This window comes from Peromyscus maniculatus, chromosome 12 (genome assembly GCF_049852395.1).
Source record: "Peromyscus maniculatus bairdii isolate BWxNUB_F1_BW_parent chromosome 12, HU_Pman_BW_mat_3.1, whole genome shotgun sequence".
Taxonomy (NCBI): domain Eukaryota; kingdom Metazoa; phylum Chordata; class Mammalia; order Rodentia; family Cricetidae; genus Peromyscus; species Peromyscus maniculatus.
This window is the reverse complement of record NC_134863.1, coordinates 48,728,231-48,747,669: the sequence shown is the minus strand read 5'-3', so window position 1 is coordinate 48,747,669 and position 19,439 is coordinate 48,728,231. Positions and strand designations below refer to the sequence as shown.

General features: G+C 43.6%; 1 protein-coding gene across 1 annotated transcript; it reads left to right on the top strand.

Moving 5' to 3' along the window:
- Positions 1-9,847: 9,847 nt before the first annotated feature.
- Positions 9,848-19,223, top strand: LOC102922665 (ferritin heavy chain B-like). The gene is made up of 4 exons (XM_042259661.2): positions 9,848-9,958; positions 10,591-10,734; positions 11,844-11,966; positions 19,107-19,223. The coding sequence occupies exons 1-4, from the start codon at positions 9,848-9,850 to the stop codon at positions 19,221-19,223; spliced, it is 495 nt and encodes a 164-aa protein (XP_042115595.2).
- Positions 19,224-19,439: the final 216 nt, after the last annotated feature.

Genomic DNA, 19,439 nt, shown 5'->3' with positions numbered 1-19,439 from the left:
TTTTTTGTATCTGTATTATTTGCTCTTCTTGTCACTGTGACAAAATACTCACCAGAAGTGACCTGGAGAAGGAAGAATTTAGGTCAACTCACAGTTTCAGGGTGGGGAGGCATGTCAGTGTTCACTACAACAGGAATGGCCTCTGTCCATGGTAGCAGGAACATAAGGTATCTGGCTCACATACTGATATAAGAGGTAAAGAAATGGGGCCAGAGCAAGGACTAGCTATAATCCTGCATTCCCACCCTCATGGCCTGCTCAGCTAACTACATCACAAGTCTGGAAAGTTCCATGACCTCCCAAACAGTACAACCAGCGGGGAACTAACGATTCAAACATATGAACCTGTGAGGGACATCTCACAGACAAACCATAATGACCTCCAAGCGGGATACCCACATTGAAGTCCCATTCAGCCAGGAATCCATTCTCTCAGTACCCTTCATGCTTTCGTCGATTTACCATGAAAGGTGCTTTCAGAGCTGGATAGGTTGAATGAATCCAGAAGGAGAGAAAAGCAAAAATTTTGGGGATAGGAGGGATGTGTAAGAGATAAGATCACCTAGAAGATAAAAACAAACAGACAAAGAGCCCAAGTCAGAACACAGGACAACAAGCGATCACAAAGAAGACAAGAAACCTTGGGCCGTCTGGTGCAGTGTCGCAGAAGCAGGACAGAAGATGGCACTTGAAAGGAAAGCAGCTCAGGGAGAAAACTGTTCCCTGTCCAATCAACAGAAAATGTAATACAGGAAGAGGTCAGTGCTCATGTCTGTGTAGTGACTAGAGCTTCAGAAAGTCGGGAAGGACAGAAGCCAGTCTTACACAGACACAGGACCCATGGTAGTAAGGGTGGGGAGTTACGCTACTGCCATTTATTTGAGGTTGATGATCGGTACTTTCCTGGTTTTTGTTTTTGTTTTTTGCTGAAAGGAGTGAGACAGCACAGAAAAAAAAACAACAGAATGAGAATATGAACTCTAGAGACCTCACGGGTGGCCAAAGATTTGTTTTCTTCTCTTCTTAAATTATACCAGTGAGGCTCCATCCAGCAAGCGTAGAAGTCAAGATGAATGGGAAAAGGTTGGGAATAGTGAAATAGCCACATCTGGTCCTAATTTGTGTGCTTTTAAGAGATGTCTCTCTCTCGCTCCAAGTATTTGCTCTGATTTTCACCCTCACCCTACCCAGAATTCAGGCAGTTTTTATATCTGTTATGTTTTAAATATGAGATGTCTATCAGACTCAGATGTTAGAGTTTGGTGGCCAGCTGATGGTCTTTGGAAAGTGACTGGATCCTCGGTGCTCTGACCTAATCAAAGGATTATTTCCAAGGGGTGTTATTTGAAGGAACATGATAAAGAGTAGGTGATGAGGCTGAGTCCAAAGAAGTCACCCACCTGTGACATGACCCAGGAAGATTTAACTTGTCTCCTGGTCCCTCCTCCCCTTCCTCTCTCTTGCCTCCCTCCCCCATTCCCATCAGTCGTTTCCTTCTTCCCTCTTCCTCCTCCTGATTTCTGGCCCCCATGAGGGAGCAGCTTCAGGGTAGCTCCTGCCAACATGATACTCTGCCTCATCTCACAGCGACGGATCCAGACAACCTTGGTTGGTAACTTCTGAAACCCAGGGCCAGAATAAACTTCTCCTTCCCTTCAGTTGTCTTCTCAGGCATTTCTCCAAGCAGGGAGCATTCTGAATAGGACAATCCCTAACCTCAACTGCAATGGAAAGTTATGAGAATGCCATAGGGTTACTACCACTAATCAATCTGAGCCCAGAATCACTCGTTTTCTTTATATCAGAACTTTCTACGTGTTAGTTCATTTAATTGTATGTGTACAGAGGGCCATTACAATCACACTCACATGACACATCAGGAAATTCAAGCTTGGGCAGGTTTAGAGGAGACCGAGTCTAGAGTTTGTCTCTAATTCTTAACATTCTTATACTTACTGCACTGCCTTTCATCTGGCATAAAGTTACCACTAATGCAACGTCAGTCATATTTACTAAGCACATGTACCTTACTGGGAACTTCAGGGTTACAGAGACGCTATCAGTCCACTGCAGCCCCAGCCCCCAGAAGCAGCAACCCATTTGAGCCATGAGATTGCGTCTTCAAATTTGTGGCCTCACTTTGCATGATGCTGCAGGACCATGAAAGTGACGCACAAGCAGAAGGCAGATCATTCTTGAAAATTAGTGGGAAATATTGGATCTTTCTGGAAGCTTTAATAGTTTTGCCAATATAAAAGAACTACGTTGTAGTAAATTATGAGTGAAAATAGATAAAATATTTTTTAGCTAGAAGGTTTTCTTTGTACTTTGAATGACTTGAGCCACGCTTGCCTTCTTGTTCTGACTGTGTCTTCTGGCCTGGAGCAGGAGTCTTTCCTGAGCTGTGCTGAGTTCATTTCTACAAGTGGTTCAATTTGTATGATTAGATTCTTTGGGCTTTGATGCTCTGAAATACTCTAGCAGGTCCTTTGGTGTTGCCTTTTATTGTTATTTTCTCTTTCCTTTTTACTTTCAAACTTATGTCACCTTCTCTATGCTGTCATCATCTAACACAAACAGGTTCTTCATGCAGATCCACGAGTCTGCCTTTGGGAAGAGCTTGGGGTGGTTAATTTTGTGTATCCATGCTGGGTCATATTTCCTAGATATTTGGCCAAATATTATCATGTATGCTCCCGTTAAATTGGATTTTAGATGAAATTAAAGTTTATAATGTGGATGGTGAACCTCTATGCATCACCTGGAAACTGTTCCCTGAGCAAGCAGAATGCCGCACATTCCTGCTACAGAAACACTCATACATGAACCATAGTGTGCTCTCCAGCCTGCTGTCTCCTTCTCCATCCCTACAGATTGTGGACTTGCCAGAACCCCAAAGTCCTTAAGATAAAGATCCCTTCTCTCCCTTATCCTTGTCTCCCTCTCCCTGTCTCACTTTGTCTCTGTCTCTTTACATAAATAATGTGTGTGTGTGTGTGTGTGTGTGTGTGTGTGTGTGCTATGTGAATTTTAATGGCATGAATGTTAAATACGCATGCATACCCAAGCTTACTACAGGTTCTGCTTCCCTGACCAGACAGTTAGAAATATATAAAGATTATATATATATATATCCTCTATCTCTTCTATAAGTTCATTTAAGTTTGACCAGAATTCTACCCCATAGTGTTATCATTTTCCATTTCCCTCCTTCCCTTTCATCCTCACCCCCTCTCACTGTCATTCATTTTATAAGAATGGCACATTAGTCTACCACTGGGAGACAAAGAAATAACATGGCTACGTGTATTACCCACTGAGCATGAACTGAGTGGCAGACCAACAGTAGCCAAACACCAGAAGCTTCCTTAAAAAGTAACATGATTGACCAGTGAACATTGTGAATAATGTTCTTTATGTAGTGACCTGTAGACTGAAGAGCTAGCATAAAGATGGTCTCTTTTACAATAAGCGCATTGTACTGTGCACACTAAGTACAATTGAGGTAACTGACATTTGAACAGTGCTCTTTGGGGACTGTGACATTTAACTAAAGGCAGCCTAACAAACTATAATATGTGCCCAAGAAAACCAGTAATACAATGACAGCTGGCACTTACTTTTCAGCTACCTAGATTCACAATTACTCAAGTGACCATTATGGAGGTCTCTCGAACAAGGAAAGATAGTTCCCACAAGAATCAGTAGCCCCCCTATAAAGAACCCTGTCACTTCATCAATTGGAATTGTAGAGATAGGTAAAACTTTTAGCTTAATAGTTATGAACAGTTGGCACAGAGAACTTTCGCACTAAAACATAAATACACAGTGTGAATTGTGATAGAGACGGGTTTTTTTCCCCTACAATCCATTACCTCTTCTCTCTTGAACAACAGAAACTCTAGGTTTCACTGGGGCAAATGTTTCACTCTCTGAAATTGTTAAGTGTACCCTCTTTTGAAGCTTCTGAAGAAATATTGGTCAGCAAGATGTGGAGGAATCTGTTAGGCATGGCTTTGCTTTCCTCTGGCCTTTTCTCCCCTGTCTGGGATACAGACAAAACGGAGGGAATCAAATCAACCACTGTGAACCCCAAAAATGGAATCCATATGAGGAATAAGAGTAATATGCACCCTGGACTGCTATCTCTGTACAGTTATATCAAAAAGAAAAAAATCCAATTTTGTTCTAGTCACTGTATTTGGGGGTACTGTTTGGTTACAGACATAGCACGGACCTAACAAGTGCAAAGGACTGCTTTCTGTTTGGGGATAAACAACTAGCTACACACACACAAATAAATAGTGGCCTCTCTCCCTCCCAGCTCTCAGTTAAAGATAACAAAAGGGGAAATGATGAATAAATCTTCCCTTTCTACAGAAAGAAGCTGCCGTTGGAGATGACTACTGGTGCGGCGAAGCCATAGGAGCTGTGCTGAAGAAAGTCTGCCTCTCACAGAGTGGTTGTGGTTTGTCCTACTTGTTCTAGACACAGAGGCTACAGATTTCCATCCTGACCACCAGATATGATGGAGCAAAGACTTCCAATATAGAAACTGAATTTCCAAGAACAGCTGAGGCCTGGGACAGTCATCTGGCATGAATATATATAGATTTTTTGTGTCAAAAGCAAATTTAGGGTAATAGTAACTGTTCAGTGATTTATATGGAAATCACTTATACTATATACTGACACAGCTCTGAAAAATGTGCATCAAGAAGTTTGGCTCTTGTATGAAGAGTACAATCTAAAACACAAAAGAAACAAGAAAAGATCTGCCACAATAATAGTACAGGAGTAGCCACAGCCATTGTGTGATGCTTGTGTGTACCCATTAAAGAGCACACACCTACTAGTTCTCAAATCTTAATGAGACAGAATCACTGATTTTGTATATTTTATTTTTTTAAAAAAGAAGAGAATAGCCCCAGGTTGGGGAGAGGCAGGAGAATCTGCATTTTAGTTCACTTCATGAAAGCATCAGTCTGAAGGTGACTTAAACAGCCTAAATGTTACCCTGAACTTGGCTTTGCTATTTGTAAACATAAGCAATTACTTTTCCTCCCTGAGCCTAAGTTTTCTCATCCATCAGAAAAAATTAGAAATAACACCTGCTTCTTATGGTCATTATGATTTTTAATTGAGTTCATTTAAAACACAGTACAAAAATGCTTTCAAAATGTAATAAGATTTGTGCTCTGTATGAGAAATTCAAGAGAGTTATAGATCACAAACAGAATCAAAACACAAAAATGAAAACTGCAAAAACAGACTAAGTCAAGTGGAAAAATTAATTTCTGGGCCTCAAGATAGGCCTTTAGTAGTCATTCAGCCAAACAAATAACAAAGGAAGAAAGTGGCAGGGAAGGGGGGAGCAGAAACAAAAATGAATAAGGAAAAATGAAGAATATCTACATGACCTTCGAGAACCCAGTGAAATTCAGAGTAAGGGAAGAATAGACACAGAACCTACTAGAAGAATATTCTACCTTTCCCAGTCTTGGGGAAGATCCAGACATCCAGGCTTAGAAAGTTCAAAGGACCCAAGACAGATTCAAACAAAGAAGATTCTTTTTGTGACATATTATAGTCAAATTGTCCACAATCTAATCATGTTTCACTGCATATCTGTATCAAAATATCACACATGTCCCATAATTATGTGCTCATTAACAACAACAACAAAAAAGTAAAGCTGGGGAGATGGCCCTATGGGTCACCAACTTGGCATCCTGACATGCCAAGTTCTCAACCCCATTACACACACAGTAGCACAAGCATCCATAGTCCCAGCACTAACCTGAGATGGGAGGCAGGAAGATTGTGGAAATTTAAAACATAATTATAAAAATTTGAAAGGGTTATGGGAATGGCAAAGCCACCTACTGCCAAGCCTGAGGATGTTAATTTGAGCCCTGGGACCCACAGAGTAGAGGAAAGAACTGACTCCCATAAGTTGTCCTCTGATATTCATGTCATGTACATATAAGTCCATCCATACACACACATACACACACACCACAAATGAATAAATGTAATAAAAGTTTTAAGCGGAAGATTTGGAAGATAAAAGAAAAATTATTGTAAATCTGCCGTATTTGTACAATAATTACTGAAGATGTGATATGTTTCCATTCATTTGTGTGTGTGTGTGTGTGTGTGTGTGTGTGTGTGTGTGTGTGTGTGTGTGTGTAGTTTTAGATAGCAAAATATTTACTACTTCAAAATACTTCAAAGATCTAATTAAAAGAATAAAACCTGAGGCCGGGCGGTGGTGGCGCACGCCTTTAATCCCAGCACTCGGGAGGCAGAGGCAGGCGGATCTCTGTGAGTTCGAGGCCAGCCTGGTCTCCAAAGCGAGTTCCAGGAAAGGCGCAAAGCTACACAGAGAAACCTTGTCTCAAAAAACCAAAAAAAAAAAAAAAAAAAAAAAAAAAAAGAATAAAACCTGGTTTTTAAATATACATTCAGTTCTCTATTGTGGCCCAGATTGAATAATAGAATCATGGAATGTTTGTTAATATTCTGATCCAACCCTTGGGGCCACCCTGAGTCCTGACATAGAATCCTCTTCTTAAGGAAAAACTCCAGCCCTTTCTCCCTCTCCCTCTCCCTCCCTCTCCCTCTCCCTCCCTCTCCCTCTCCCTCCCTCTCCCTCTCCCTCTCCCTCTCCCTCTCCCTCTCCCTCTCCCTCTCTCTCTCTCTCTCTCTCTCTCCACTCCCACGAGGTGTGCACCCCTCGACCCTTGACCCTTTTCTCTTTCTTTCCCTCTCTCTTTCTCTCCTTTCTTTTCTCATCTCTCTATTACAGTAAACCATTTCTGAGCAGATGTAGCTTATGGGTTGTGAATGTCCACCCGCCATCGCCCTGCCACCATGCCTACATGGAGTGGGTCACCTGCCAACCTGCTGCTGCATCTGCCCCGCATACCAACATGGTTCCCTGCACGAGTGGGATACTCTGCCCTGGCCAGGTGGGGTTTCTCATGCCTGCGTACAGTGTTTACATGAAAGAATCTTTAAAACCACCCAGAAATACCCACAATCTCAGACCATTCCAGGAAACAAATCTATGAATTTCGGATTTACTAACTTGTAGGTTGGATAATAGAAATGTGTTACCATTGCTCACACAATTCTGATCTAAAAAGAACCACAAGGTTTGAGGAAGAAGAACTGGGGTCATGTATCATCTGTGCAAAAATCACTGGGGGCTGGAGATGGCCCAGTGGTTAAGAGCACTTGCTACTCTTGCAGAGGACCTCAGTTCTGTTCCCAGCACCTACACAGCAGCTCTGAACCACTGTGAGTCAAGTTTTATGATCTTCTGACTTCTACCGGTTAGGCACACACATGGTACACATTCATATATGCAGACAAATACTCATATGATGAAACAAAAGCAAGTTTTTAAAAACATGTTTTTGGCCTGTTCTGACCTTCGAAGCCCAGCTATTCCAAAAGGCCCTCTCTAGAATGCTTCCTTGGAGGATCTGACAACTTGGACATGTCAAGCCACCACAGTGTCTCTAGAGAATGCCTCCCTTTCCCATCTTACTCAAAGATTCCTAACTGTGCCATATGCTGTGGAATAATGCTTTTGTATACTGGTTTAATAAAATGCTGATTGGCCAGTAGCCAGGCAGAAAGTATAGGCGGGATAAGCAGACAAGGAGAATTCTGGGAAGAGGAAGGCTGAGTCAGGAGATGCCAGCCCGCCATCCAGGGAGCAGCATGTAATGACACACAGGTAAAGCCACAGAACACATGGTGACATATAGGTTAACAAAAATGGGCTGAGTTTAAATGTCAGAGCTAGTCAATAGTTAGCCTGAGCTAATGGCCGAGCAGCTTTAATTAATATAAACCTCTGTGTGTTTACTTGGGGTCTGAGCAGCTGTGGGTGGGACAGGACATAGAAAAACTTCAGCTATAGTCGTAGGTGCTCTATAGAACCTTTACTGAACGCTTTTCAGGAATGCTCTGGAAGCCTTTCTCCTCAAGGTGTGTCCCTGCACAGGAAGGACCTGGCAGCACCTCAGGCTCCACCAATCACAATTCTGCATTTGAACAAAAGTCCCAGATGATTCCTGTTCAAGCTGTGGTTTGAGAGGCACTGTCTCAAACCACTTCTCCTCTGCTAGGAATAATCTCAGACTCCACTGGAGACAAAGGCAGTGTTGGGTCAGGAAACAAAAATGATCGACAAAAGACATTTTTTGTGACTGTTTCTTTTTTAAGGCCACCTTGTTTGACTCCATCCCACGTTTGAAAGTCTGGCTCCTTCCCTGAACATGAGTTCTCCCTCAAGAGGCGGATGCACTTCGAGGCAATTGCTATTTCTTTAAAACTGTCTCACACATCAAGATTCTTGCTGCTCACCTCCAGAAGAGCTTGGATTACAGTCTCGTACCTGCCTGGGCTGTTGTCATTTCCGTTCACTTCAAGCAGACAGGGGTTAGCTCAAAGGTCTCCCAGATGGAGAAGTTTAAGCTTTATTTGCATGTCCATCACATTTTCATCAACAGTGACTCAGAACATACCTCCAAGCACCCCATTATCAGCCGTAAGATTAGTGAAATAGGTTCATATGGAGCCACCAGGAGACCTTTGGAAAAAAAAGAGGAAAGAAGGAAGGAAGGAAGGAGTCAATAAGATGCCAGTTGGGAGATAGGAAAATCACAGCCTCATCTTGTAGGTGCAGCTGGGTATGCCTCGTACAGCTGCAATTAAAAGGCCTCTCTTCTATTCTCCATCTTCCTTCTGCTTACAGGGCTGACTTAAAGTGCCAGTTTATCAATGAAATCTGTACTACTCCTCTAGCTAACAGGATTGTGATATTTCAGATCACCACCATATTCCATTGTAAGCTCAATTATGTACGAGGAGGCACGGAGTTGTGGTATTTCCTATAAACAGATATGTGTTCTCAACATGCTTCTCAGATCCCATGTATTTGAGTATGCTATGACATCATTGTTTCTTAAGAAACTGAAAATTAAACATAATTCACACTACTCTTCGGGAAATATACCTGCCTTCTCAAATAGAAAATGAGAGAGGGGAAGGATTGTGTGAGCCGGTGGTGGGGATGGAAGTGGGGTAGGGGTGGGGTGGTAATGTCAAGGTCATCACAAGGGAACCCACAGAAACATCTAACCTGGGCTCATAGGAGCTTACAGAGTCTGGACCAATAACTAGGGAGCCTGCACGGGACAGACCTAGGCCCTCTACATATGTGTAACAGTTGTGTGTAGCTTGATCTACCCGTGGGACTCCTAGCAAGCAGAGCCTGTCCCTAATGCTTTGACTGGCTTCCAGGAACTTATTCCTCATACTGGGTTGCCTTGCCCAGCCTTAATAAAAGGGGAGGAGGTTAGTCCTACCTCAACTTGATATGCCAAGCTTTGTTGACACCCATGGAGGTCTGCCCCTTTCTGAACAGAAACAGAGGAGGAGTGGATTGTGGGAGGAGGGGGAGGGAGTGAGAGGAGGGAATAGGAGAGAGGAGGAGGGGGAAACTGTAGTCTGGATGTAAAATAACTGAATAAATTTAATTAACAATAATAATTTTAAAACAGAAAATGAGAAGAGAGACTGACCATTGAGAGAATTAGAAGACAAATCCCTGCATCTTCTTCTGATCCATTTTTCTCTGTTCAACTTGGTGTCTTTACACCCCACCCCAGACACAATATCTTTGCTGGTGGATGAGTAGCTGCCGCCTCAGGTGGTCATGATTTTATCTCATTGCAAGGAGTGGGCTGTGACCACACCTCTTAGCATTTAAGAGGCTCTCCAGTGATGTGGGAAACACATCTTATGGTTGGAATTTCCTATTGCTAAAATGGCACAGAGGAAAGGGGCAATAAAGGAGGTCATTCCTGAAGAGTCTTTACCTTTTATACAGAAAATCGCCTGCATGCAGATGAACCTCAGCGATGCTTATTATTTCTTGGTTAGTAGGTCTCTTGGGCAACTCTGAGGGAGGGCTTTGCTCTGATCTGGGTGATGATACATTTACTAACTTCTTACCTTGCAGTCTAACATTAGGTGAGACCATGGTTCAATAATGAGACTGCTGATTTATAACTGTGATAGCAAACTACATGCTATGAGAAGGAGAACACAATTCTTCAGTTGAGTTCCCAAAATTATTTGGGCAATAACCAATGGTGGCAGAATAAACAATTTTATACCTAAATGCAATTTCATACTCACCGTTAATAATGTTTGTATTAGTATGATAAATCTGCTCTTAACTTTTTAGTAAATCTGTGCCAGGCTTATGTCAGAGACCTACACAGTTAATGGATGAAACTGGTAGTGTGTGTGTTAACATGTCTGATCCAAAGAAAAGCTGCATTGTAGAAAGATTAGGGACTAGTCTGGGTGGCTGCTTTTTGGGGCAGCCTGAGTTGGGAAAACAGAAAGTTCTGAAATTCAAAGGACAAACTAGCCACCCAGGAGCAACCAAAGACCTTTTCTAGATGACCACTGAGATAGTCAACTATTTTCATGAGGTTCCTACCTGAAAATTTAACATTTCCTATTTCCATCTCTTCCCCCAAATTCTCACCTCAATCCTAGAGTGGTTATTATATGGATGATGTGGCAGTGGCCGGTGTTGCAGCATACATTCAGGACCAGCCTGCAGTGAAATGGTATCATGCAAAAGAATCCATGAGATACATCATAAGTAGAGGTAATAAAGTCTGCCTTCCGGATATTCAGGTGACTAATTCTATTATGATAATTTCTATTGGGGATTTTTACTAGATCCAAAATATAACTGCTTGCTACTTAAGCTTTCTAGTTAGTTTATTCATTTTTTTTAACATTTCTCTTTTTTAATTTATTTAATTTTATTTTATGTACATTGGTGTGAGGGTGTCAGATTCCCTGAAACTGGAGTAACAGACATTTTTCAGCTGCCACGTGGGTGCTGGGAATTGAACCCAGGTCCTCTGGAAGAGCAACCAGTGCTGTTAAGCACCGAGTCAGCTCTCCAGCCCCCTTTATTCATGTTCTTTTTGGTTTTTGGAGACAGGGTTTCCCTGTGTAACAGCCCTGGCTGTTCTGGAACTCACTTTGTAGACCAGGCTAGCCTTGAACTCACAGAGATCCACCTGCCTCTGCCTCGAAGAGTGCTGTGATTAAAGGTGTGCATGACCACTGCCTGGCATTTATTCATGTTCTTAGTAACTGAACGTAAGTCAATATCTTCAGGGCTAAAACTTGGCCACAACAAATCTGTCTGGCTTTTCTCAATGAGTCAGCTACACAGCTCTCTGCACTACCAGCCTCAGCCCCATATGAGGATGGTGAGATATGCAAATTCATGACCCTGGCCCAAGGAATCTGATTGTGAGTGAGGCCAAGAAGCTGTGTCTTAACAAACTCCTCAGATGGTTCCAATGCTCTGAAAGAGCTTAGAGGCAGGGCTCTCATGAGCTCTCCCTGGAGAGGTTAGCATCCTTTTCAGTTTACAGAAAATTCAGGTATAATGTTATTTTAGATACATTTTTATTAAGGAAGTACATAACAAAATCAAACCATTATAGAATTTCAAAGCCAGTGGAATAATTATTAACCTGTGTTCTTTGCCCTTAGTACCCTTGCTATGCAGCAACTAAATTTGCTAAGGATCTTTTTACAGTCCTGAGGTCCATATCAATTAATCAAGATGACTGCAGGTAGACCAGGTGTCAGTCGTTAAGACTTTCAGCTGACTCCACTATGCTATACAAAGTTTGAAAGCCTTCTTACTCATAAACCTAGTCCTCATCATACATAGAAATTACCTTGACATAGGAAATTGATTACCTGTTCATTTCCAACAGAGACCTCAACTAGATCACCAGAGATGTATTGACTGTTTAACAACTGTTCTATGTATGGAAAAAGAATTAACTGAGGTCCTGCGAAGTCTGTATTCCACGGCCTTTAATACTGGAGATACCGATGTAAGCAGCAAACTGGTTCTGATACTCTCTGGGATCCCTTCCTAACAGTTGGTAAACAATCTGGCTCAAAGTGAGCCTTCTCTGTCACTAAGCCCATAGCATCTCAAGAAGTCAAAAGAAAAAAATGTTGTAGTACAAAAGTTCTCTGCCTCAGTTAGACAATGCACTCAACCAAGGGGTTCTAAGGGGGGGTAAATAGCTGAGCCTGGTGTCCGAGCACTAAGTCTTTGAAAATGGGTTCTGGATATCCAGTCAATCTCCATGAGATGCAAGCAAACAGGATTGAAAAGCCTGACAATAATAGAGCCTTGTTCCCAAAGTGATCTACACATTTGATATTTTTCATCACTCATTCCAAGTGGGTGCTTGTGTCTACCTAGAGGTTTTTAATGTCTTTGATCTGTTCTTTGGGACCTCCAATATGCATATGAATCTCCTGGTCCCTTTAAATGTGCAGGTATTGGTTTAGTGGGTCTGATAGAGCTTGGGGATATGTTTCTGCTATGGTCTGGCCACTGCTGGTTCATGGGCTAAGATTTGGGTCAACTGCCTCTCAATGTAGATATGGTCTTTAATGAGAGTCCTTTTCTATTTATTTATGTAGACATTAAAATTTGTGAGACCGTTAGTAACTAAACAGATGAATACTGAAAAATATTTGGCAAATGGAATTGCTGAGCAGAAGAAGCAAGAGCAGGAGAAGAAAAAAAAGCATCAGGAGAAGAGAGAAGAGCATCAGGAGAAGGGAGAAAAGCATCAGGAGAAGCGAGAAGAGCATCAGGAGAAGGGAGAAGCTCATCAGGAGAAGGGAGATGATGAGCAGGAGGAGATGGGAGGTGATGAGCAGGAGATGGGAGGTGATGAGCAGGAGATGGGAGGTGATGAGCAGGAGATGGGAGGTGATGAGCAGGAGATGGGAGGTGATGAGCAGGAGATGGGAGGTGATGAGCAGGAGATGGGAGGTGATGAGCAGAAGGAGATGGGAGGTGATGAGCAGAAGGAGATGGGAGGTGATGAGCAGAAGGAGATGGGAGGTGATGAGCAGAAGGAGATGGGAGGTGATGAGCAGAAGGAGATGGGAGGTGATGAGCAAAAGGAGATGGGAGGTGATGAGCAGAAGGAGATGGGAGGTGATGAGCAGAAGGAGATGGGAGGTGATGAGCAGAAGGAGATGGGAGGTGATGAGCAGAAGGAGATGGGAGGTGATGAGCAGAAGGAGATGGGAGGTGATGAGCAGGAGGAGATGGGAGGTGATGAGCAGGAGGAGATGGGAGGTGATGAGCAGGAGGAGATGGGAGGTGATGAGCAGGAGGAGATGGGAGGTGATGAGCAGGAGGAGATGGGAGGTGATGAGCAGGAGGAGATGGGAGGTGATGAGCAGGAGGAGATGGGAGGTGATGAGCAGGAGGAGATGGGAGGTGATGAGCAGGAGGAGATGGGAGGTGATGGGCAGGAGGACATGGGAGGTGATGGGCAGGAGGACATGGGAGGTGATGAGCAGGAGGACATGGGAGGTGATGGGCAGGAGGACATGGGAGGTGATGAGCAGGCTCAGATGTAGGAGGAAAAGGAGGAGGAGGAGGAAGAGGAAACACGCCTGTCCCCACCCCCTGACATGGAAACTGCCAAGAAGATAACTGAGTGGAAGCAAATCGGAGCAACTTTTTATTGCAGGTCCTACAGTCAGTAATTTAAAGTCTGTCATTTCCACTTGCCTGAAGAATGCTTTCCTTTTTATCTTCCTGGTTCTCATGGATGAAAATAAATCTGTTTTGCAATGTAATTATGTATGAAGATGTTACTATACACAGGTTAGGTCTATCGCTGTGGGGTTGGTGAGGACTTCCTGGAGCTTATATTATATATACATTTTAAAAGGTATCTCCCACCCTGTCCTATGGTGCCCAAACACTCAGTGACAGTTGTTTGGGTAAATTCTAGAGAAACTGGAAAGAGACATGTGGAGGGTGGATATGATGAAAACATGTCTTATCGGGAATTCTCAAAGAACAAATACTTGGGTAAATTCAAGTACAAGAGACTATATTAGAGTAGGTGGTAAAACTTAATCTCAATGATCTGCCCTCATTTGTGTACACATTTTAAGATTGGAAAGTGGTTTTTGTTTTTTTTTTTTTTCACATTAAATGAAGTTTGAAAAGGACTTTTTTTTTTTTTTGTGCAGAAAAGTTGACCCTTACCTGAAGGGCATAAAGCAAATGGCTAACTTTCAGCCATGTGCTTTCTCAAGGCAGCAGTAGATTTGGCCGGGTTATTCAGAGGTTAACTCTGCAGTCTGGTGCATACTGCAATAATTATTTTCAGGAGCAAAGAAAGACACAAACTTAGGTCAGACTTTTCAAGGCTGATGTGGTTAGTGCAGGGTAGAAATCAAGAGCTGGTGTGGGCAGTATAGGGTAGATCTCTCAGGGCTGACAGGGATAGTACAGGATAGACTTCTCAGAACTGATGTGGGTAGTGCAGGATAGACCTCTGAGGGCTGATTTGGCTAGCACCACCTGAGAAGAGTTGGGAACCTCTTTAGGATTGTGTCCCAGCTAGAAAACTTACTAGCCCGATGAGCATGCATGAGCTCTTACCTCTTTATAACCTTAGTTTAGCCTACAAAATGAAACTAATATTTCATAAGGCATAAATTAATGCATGAAAAGTACTTAGAATGCAAACTGTCCAAAGTATGTATCCTACTTATGTATGTATTGCTACTTAAAAGCATGGAGAAAGCCGGGCGGTGGTGGCGCACGCCTTTAATCCCAGCACTCGGGAGGCAGAGCCAGGCGGATCTCTGTGAGTTCGAGGCCAGCCTGGGCTACCAAGTGAACTCCAGGAAAGGCACAAAACTACGCAGAGAAACCCTGTCTCGGAAAACCAAAAAAAAAAAAAAAAAAAAAAAAAAAAAAAAAGGAGGAAGCTGATATCTAAGAAACATTTCTAGTAAGAAAACACCACAGGGAAAACTGGAGGACTATCTTCAGAAAAAGGCAAATTTTGTTTGAACAAAAAGATACGGATATAAGAATCAGCCATAGACATCTTTCAAAAAGCTTAAAAGGATCAATATTCAAACTGCCAATTAAGCATTCTAGATGTCATCTCAGATTCTCAGGTTGGACTAATAGAAAGATCCTGTCTCAGAATAAGAGGCAGGAGGGAGACAAGACATTTTTTGTTGTTGTTGGTTTTTGTTTCGTTTTGTTTGTACTATCTAGTATTTTTCTAAAACATCTCAACCAACCTTAGTATTTTTTTTCACTATTTATGACTCAGGCTCTCATGCATTCCAGGCTGGCCTCCAGTTTGTATAGCCAAGAATGAGCTTGATCTGATTCTCCAGCTGCCTCTGCCTCCTAATTGCTTATGGCATTGTTTCCAGTGCTGAGGATGAAACCCAGCTCCCTGTGGTGCTAAGCAAGCAAGCACTCTACCAACTGAACCACCCCCCCACCCACCCCTCACCCCCCCACCCCGATCCTTAGCACTGTGGATGCCTTGAGTGTGAGAGATAATAGCTCACTGCTTTGTGGGAAGGAGGGTGTCCTTTGCATCCAAGTCCTCTGCTTCAGATAGGGCACTTCCCGTACTTGTGACAAACAAAAAACTTCTCCAGGCACTGTGAAATGCTCCTTAAAAGGCATCATTTTCCAGTTGGAAACACAGATTCTCAACTGCGGAAATAAATACCCATTTGAAAGAAGCTGAAGAGGTAACGGAGCCACCCACCCACTTCCCCCGAACTCTGCTGCGTTTCTGGAGTCTGCAGTAGAGCATCTGATGAGCAGCTCCAGGGCAAGGTGACATTCCTGCAAAGGAAAAGTGTGGGGGGGGGGGGGGAGGGGGGGAGAATGAACAGGGTACAGTGAGACGCCAGGGAAAGCCAGACAGATTGGGCTTGAGTTTATAAAGGAAACAGCAGAACACCAGTTAGAGCATGGAGTAGAGCCCTCCTGCCTGGCCAGGCTGCAGAAGACAAATGGAAAGTCGTGAGAAGCTCCACCGTCAGTGCAAAATCAAACAAAAACAGATCATGGCTCTCACCTTAGTGGGAATGAGAGACGGTTTATTCCAGAAACAAACGTGAGTGTCTGTGGACCAGAGCTACAGATTTAGGTTATCCCAAGCCTCATGTCTGAATGTAGTAACAGTTTCATGAAAGGTTTGCAATAAAAGAACAGAGAAAGCTATCAGCAAGCCACTTTGCCAAAGCACTGGAGGGCTGCATCAGGTAGCTCAGTAACAGTGAGCCATGAAAACCTCTGTTACAGGTCCCAGACGCTAAGATTTTAGGAGTGGAAGCTAGCTGTCTGTACCTTCCAATAGGATTTACCAGTCACACGATGGTAGGCCTCACACGCAGAGATAGGCAATAAATAACATCTAGGCACTGTGCTCTGCACAGCTTCAGGGTCTGATCTAACTAGGTCAGCCAGGGGATGGAGAAGGGACAGACACAGATATACGGACACACAGACAGAAAAGCTGGGATCTCATGAGAAGCCTCAGTACCTGGAAGCTCAGCTTGTTTGTTATATGCAGAACAAGGAGGTAGGGTTAGCTAGTCTTGGTAGGAGCAGTTTCTATTGGGCAGCAGTCTTCAGGGTATAAACATCCACAGTGAGAAAGATATGGTAGACATTTTCAGCACACACTGTCAACATTCATACTCAGACCTAAGGAAAGTTTTTCTATCACTCTGGACCTCACCCAGGAAAGGCTTAGCCATTTCCTTGGGCCTGAGACATTGGTTTTGTTTGTTTGTTTGTTTTGAGACAGTTTCTCTGCGTAGCTTTGGAGCCTGTCCTAAACTTGCTCTGTAGACCAGGCTGGCCTCACACTCACAGAGATCCACCTGGCTCTGCCTCCTGAGTGCTGGGATTAAAGGTGTGCGCCACCGAAGCCCGGTGGCGACATTGGGGTTCTCACCGTGGCCATTACAATGTCAGCAGTACAAGTTTAGTCAGGACTTCATTTCCTCCTCACCTTTGGAGGGGGTGGGACTAAAATGGCGCAAGAGAATTTGACTCTGGACCTGCAACATTCCAACATTCCAAATCATTGAACTTCTGTCCATAGGCCTTCCAGAGTATTTAATGTGTGGGTGCGGCCCTCCTCTCCTCCGGTAACTTCAGCTCACAAACCACCGACATCTCAGCCAGCACTTTGAAGAAATGGTTTCAGGTGTGAAACCTGAGTCATGACAGGCAGATCCTAGAGACAGAGACGGTACCTACCCTTATGCTTCCCCACTCCCTCCCTGACTGCAGCAGGATGGAGGACCATGCTGAGAGAAGATTTTAGATACAGTCCTCCTGCTTAGCCAGTAGAAGGCCTGGCACTTTTACAGCTCTAAAACCCATACCATACTCCTTGTCGAGAAGCACTGGAGACACAGGAGGAGGGAGAGGACATAAACTCTAACCCACAGAACTGAATATAGTTTGTGGGAGAGTGTCGACCATGAGCTGTTCATGGCAGGGAGGCCCGCGGGCGTCCATCTGCCGTGGAGGAACAGTCTGAACTCGGGTAAAAGGTGGGAACTCGGGATGAGTACGTCTTCTCATTAGAAAACAAGTCTAGATTGTTTTACCCAGTAGCAGCTTCTAAAAGGGAAGTCAACAGGGGAGCTGGCGACAAGGGGACATCTCCAGATGTGGGCTGGAGAGGGTTCTCCTCAGCTGGATGGAAAAGCCTAGGAATTCAATCCAGCAGAGGAGACAGACTGAACACACAGGGCCAACAGCCCAGCGCATCACTGTCTACCTTCTTTGCATGCCAGAGGATAGCTGTGGCCATCCCACCTGAAGAATAAGTTACTGCGAACATCGCTGGGGAGCTGGGGGAATCCACACTGAGCCAGGAAGACATATTGGCTGGAGTCACATTATTTCTCATTTTGATGTTTTCTTTGTTGTTTGACTTGGTTTGGTTTTACGGTTGTTCTCGGCATTGATTTTCCCTCATTTCTCTTATTTGCACTGATTTGTTCTGGGAAACCTGAGTGTTCTGAGAGTGAGAGAATGAAGCCATGCTGGGTGTCTTGGGGTTTCTATTGCTGTGAAGGGACACCATGACCACAGCAACTCCTATAAAGGAAAACATTTAAATTGAGGTGGCTGTGGTGATATTTTATCTGTGTCCCCCAATAAAATTTATCTGAGGATCAGAGGGAAAAGCCAGCCATTATATTAGACATAGAGGTCAGGCAATGGTAGCACACGCCTTTAGTCCTATCACTCAGGAGGCAGGGATCGGTCTGGATCTCTGTGAGTTCAAGGGCACACTGGGAATAAAGCCAGGCATGGTGGCACACGCCTTAAATTCCAACACTAGTTAACCATAGAGGTCTGGAGGTCTGTACAGACAGACAGGAAGTGACAGAGCTGGGCAGGAAGAGGAAGTGATGTAACTGGACGGAGAGAGCAAATGTGATAGCAGAACAGAAAGGCACATGGGTGTGGGTATACGGGAAGCAGGTTAGGTACCTTTGGAAGCTGCAGAGTTGGTGAGGTGAGGTTAGCTGTGGCTTTTCCTATTCCTCTGATATCTCAGGCTTTAACCCCAATTTCTGGCTCCAAATTTTTTATTTAATAAGACCCTTTAAGATTCGTGTTACAGGTGGCAGTTTACAGACTCAGAGAGGTTCAGTCCATTATCATCATGGTAGGGAGCATGGTGGCATGCAGGCAGACATGGTGCTGGTGGAGTAGCTGAGAGATCTACATCTTGCAGTCAACAGGAAGTCGACTGAGACACTGAGTGGTATCCTGAGCATAGGAAACCTCAAAATCCACCCCTACAGTGACACACTTCCTCCAACAAGGCCACACCCACTCCAACAAAGCCACACCTCCTAATAGTGTTGTTCCCTATGAGATTATAGGGGCCAATTACATTCAAACTACCACACTGGGCATTGTGGCCCATGCCTTTAATGCCAACACTTGGGAGGCAAAAACAGGCAGATCTCTGAGTTCGAGGCTGGCTCTACAAAGCAAGTTCCAGGATGCCAGAGCTACACAGAGAAACCTTGTCTCAAAAATCAAAACAAACAAGCAAGCAAAATAATAATGATGATAATAATAATAATAATGAAAAAGAAGGAGGAGGAGGAGAAAAGAAGAAGAAGAAGGAAGAAGAAGAAGAAGAAGAAGAAGAAGAAGAAGAAGAAGAAGAAGAAGAAGAAGAAGAAGAAGAAGAAGAAGAAGGAGAAGAAGAAGAAGAAGGAAGCTGGATCTCTAATACAACCTGGGTAAAAACGACTCACAATGGATCAAAGACCTTAATGTAAGACCTGAAACTTTGAAAGTGTTAGAAAAAAATACTCTAAAGTGTAGGCATAGGCAAGGACTTCAGAATAGGAGTATAGTAGGTCAAGACATAACAGCAAGAATGGACAAAGGGATGGCATCAAACCCCAGCCCTTCTGCACTGCCAAGGGAGTAATTCTCAGAGTGA